The sequence below is a fragment of the Echinops telfairi genome, unplaced genomic scaffold (assembly GCF_000313985.2).
Source record: "Echinops telfairi isolate 266 unplaced genomic scaffold, ASM31398v2 ScPeMD7_7400;HRSCAF=8409, whole genome shotgun sequence".
NCBI classification, from domain to species: Eukaryota; Metazoa; Chordata; class Mammalia; order Afrosoricida; family Tenrecidae; genus Echinops; species Echinops telfairi.
Genome location: NW_022111300.1, coordinates 29266330 through 29269269, shown reverse-complemented (window position 1 = coordinate 29269269; position 2940 = coordinate 29266330). Strand labels below are relative to the sequence as shown.

At 40.4% G+C, this 2940-nt stretch overlaps 2 protein-coding genes across 2 annotated transcripts in view; both read right to left on the bottom strand.

The window, feature by feature from the left end:
* Positions 1–2940, bottom strand: part of PIK3C3 (phosphatidylinositol 3-kinase catalytic subunit type 3) — a 114949-nt gene that overhangs the window by 26221 nt on the left and 85788 nt on the right. The window lies entirely within an intron of this gene.
* The window catches only part of LOC105978627 (RNA-binding protein Raly-like), a 3483-nt gene continuing 1232 nt past the window's right edge, over positions 690–2940 (bottom strand). The window contains exon 2 of the mRNA XM_045296303.1: positions 690–750. Coding sequence (XP_045152238.1) covers positions 690–750 — 61 coding nt within the window. The remainder of the gene's footprint in view (positions 751–2940) is intronic.

The following is a 2940-nucleotide window of genomic DNA, read 5'->3' as shown; positions in this document are numbered from 1 at the left end:
GTAGGAGGTCACATATAGTTCCTTGTAATCGATTCGCCCTTTCCACCCCACCCTCCCTCTACCCTCCTAGTATCGCCACTCATACCACTGGTCCTGTAGGGATCATCCACCCTGGATTCCCTGTGTTTCCAGTTCCTATCTGTACCAGTGTACATCCTCTGGGCTAGCCAGACTTGCAAGGTAGAATTCATGCTGTTATATTTTACCAATTGACAGTATACATTTAATCTACAAAACTTTAATTTCATGTGATTTTTGCAGATCCTTGGACTTCACTGGGTTCCCAAGAGGGGTTCATGTTTCACCAACAGGGAGAAACCACTTTCAGAATAAGGACATTGACAGCGATAGTCCTCTCTGGGAGAGCATCATCCCATAATCTCTTAAGGTTCCAAAGGGTATTTAAGCAAATTTAACTGCAATATAGTTCAGCCAAACTAAGCAGTTCTCTTTGTACTTTATTCTCATTTATTTTCTACCACATTAGACACAGAGGATTGTACTTTTTCAAGAGATTATAGAGCTCACAATATTGCAGATAAAGATCTATGGCTTTATATAATTATTTAAATAATGCTATTGCTTTCCCCCCTAATTCCTAGTCATGTTCAGCACGTAAATAAATGACCAGACTGAACCTTCTCTAGCAACAAAACAGCCCCCATTAAGAAAACCTTGGCACCCTAGTCTCAAATGATTTCAGTGATCACATCTGGCTTATTCAATATTTTTAGCTCATGGCTTATGAACCTGTTTTGGAAAGAAAACGCAGCCCCACTTTTCCGTGTTTCTTTACATAGGCATGATTGGAATTCAATATTTGCAATACATCATTGCTTGCAAATAAAGAGTTTATTTCTATCCTTCTTTTAAGAGAATGCTCATATAACAAGACTACTGCTGAATTATAACGTGTAAAATATTCCATATCTGAGGTAGCTAGTTTATTGTGCTAATCTGGCCAATAAACATATGTGGGGTTAATTGAAGGGCAGAGCAGAGTGATAAATGGCTCGGTGAGCCTTGCTTTCGCGTTCTCAGGTCTCTTGTTTCTGATGGTTGGACCAGGGTGCGGCTGCCTTAGCCAGTTCCTTGCTTCAGCTGGCAAGGCTCAGTTGTAAGACATCCCCAAGGAGAAGCCACATGGACCTTACCCGATGAAGCCCTGGGTGCTGGAGCAGCTGTGTGGAAATCCTTGCCAGCGCTGAGATGCTTACACATTCACTGATTCAGCTTCCTCCTGCAGTCAGCGTCATAGTGTGTGTTTTGTGAGACGGAGGAGGAATTTGTGGATTGGTGTCGGACATAAGGGCTAATGTTAAATGTTAGACTTGTGGGCTCGGGCAGCACTGGGTTGGGATGTTTTCTTGATGTGCACTTACCCTTGATATAAAACTCTCTCCTATACTTATGAGTTTCTGTGGATTTGTTTCTCTAAAGCACTCAGACTAACACAATATCTAACAATGAAATTATGCTTCATAAATTCAAAGAGCCATGTATATTAGAAAGAGACTATTAGTGTTTTCAGAAACTTAATTCTCATACATACAAAAGGGAATAGTTTTTTATAAAGTTAATTTCCATAAATAAGACTAATTAAGGTTTAAAAATGAAGTTGGTGTAAAAAAATTTTAATGAAGAACTCCCACGCGTTTTTTTTAATTGCCCAAATACATTACCTTAGTCAAGAGCTAACATTATATACATAATGATGGACTGTCAATCGTAATTACTTCCTCATATGATACTAAAAGAATCAGATGTCAAGTAAATGCTGTTACCATAGGGATAAGCTATTTCTAAAACTGCAGTTCACGCGATTGTATTTCTTGGATAAGAGTGAAAAGAAAAGATGGAAATTAACAATATTTGACAGGATTTTATAAATTTTCATTTGCTTACCACAGAATTACAAGACTGATAAGAAAATTGTACTCACTCCATTTCCGTAACTCTGATCTACTCTTCCTCCCTCTCCTTGGCTCACCCCCAAGTGCTGCCTGTAGTGCCAGCTCTGCTGCCAACGCCAACCAGGCTTCCTTGCCCTTCTACGCCACACGGAGTCCCACACTGGCTTCAGTCCTGTCTATACTTGACATGTGATCATTTCCCCCAAAGGGCCTTTTCTTCTTTTGTGAATGGTACCTTTCTGTTGCCCTCACTAAATCTAGAAACAAGGGAAATGGTGCATAGCCTATCATTAGAAGAATGGGTAGCTCAAGAGTGTAAGGGGCAGACTTAAGACTTACAGTTGACTTCTAGGCTTAGTAGCCTCCTGTTTTAACTTGTGACTTTCTGCCCCATAACTATACATTCTATTTGCGGGTCTAAATGGAGGGCCTCAAAAACTTCATGGAAAATGGAATGAAAAGAAAAATTTTCCCCCCAATAGCTTGACGAATTCCCCTCCTAGCCCCTGAACAATGAGCAAGATTTTCAGGAACGGGTTTTATTTCTTTAATTTGAGTTTTCCAATGTTTACAGCATAAACATTTTTTTCTCCTCAGACTTGAGATAAACCCAAACTACGCTGTTATTTCAAGTCTGCCACAATTGCTTAATTCGAGTACGCTTCTTCTCAGAAAATGAACTCTAAAAGTAAAACCAAACTCACTTATTTTCTAATATAGCACAATAGCTTCAAGTTTGTAGCTTCTTCTTGCCCCCAAACAAACAAAACCACCGCCCACGGACATCAAGTCAATGCCAACTCAGAGACCCTTTGGGGCACAGAACTGTTTCATAAGGTTTCCAACGCTGTAATTGTGCTGTGGATGAAAGCTTGTAGAGCATATTGGAATTCCATCAAACAACTTTTATATGCTTTGATTATAACAGCCTTCTTCCCACCCTCTCTCTCCCCGCCTGCGCCTACTTCCTGCCTCCTGAGCGCTGGCCCCAGTTCATACTCTCTGGTTCTAAGGAGTGCATGCCTCC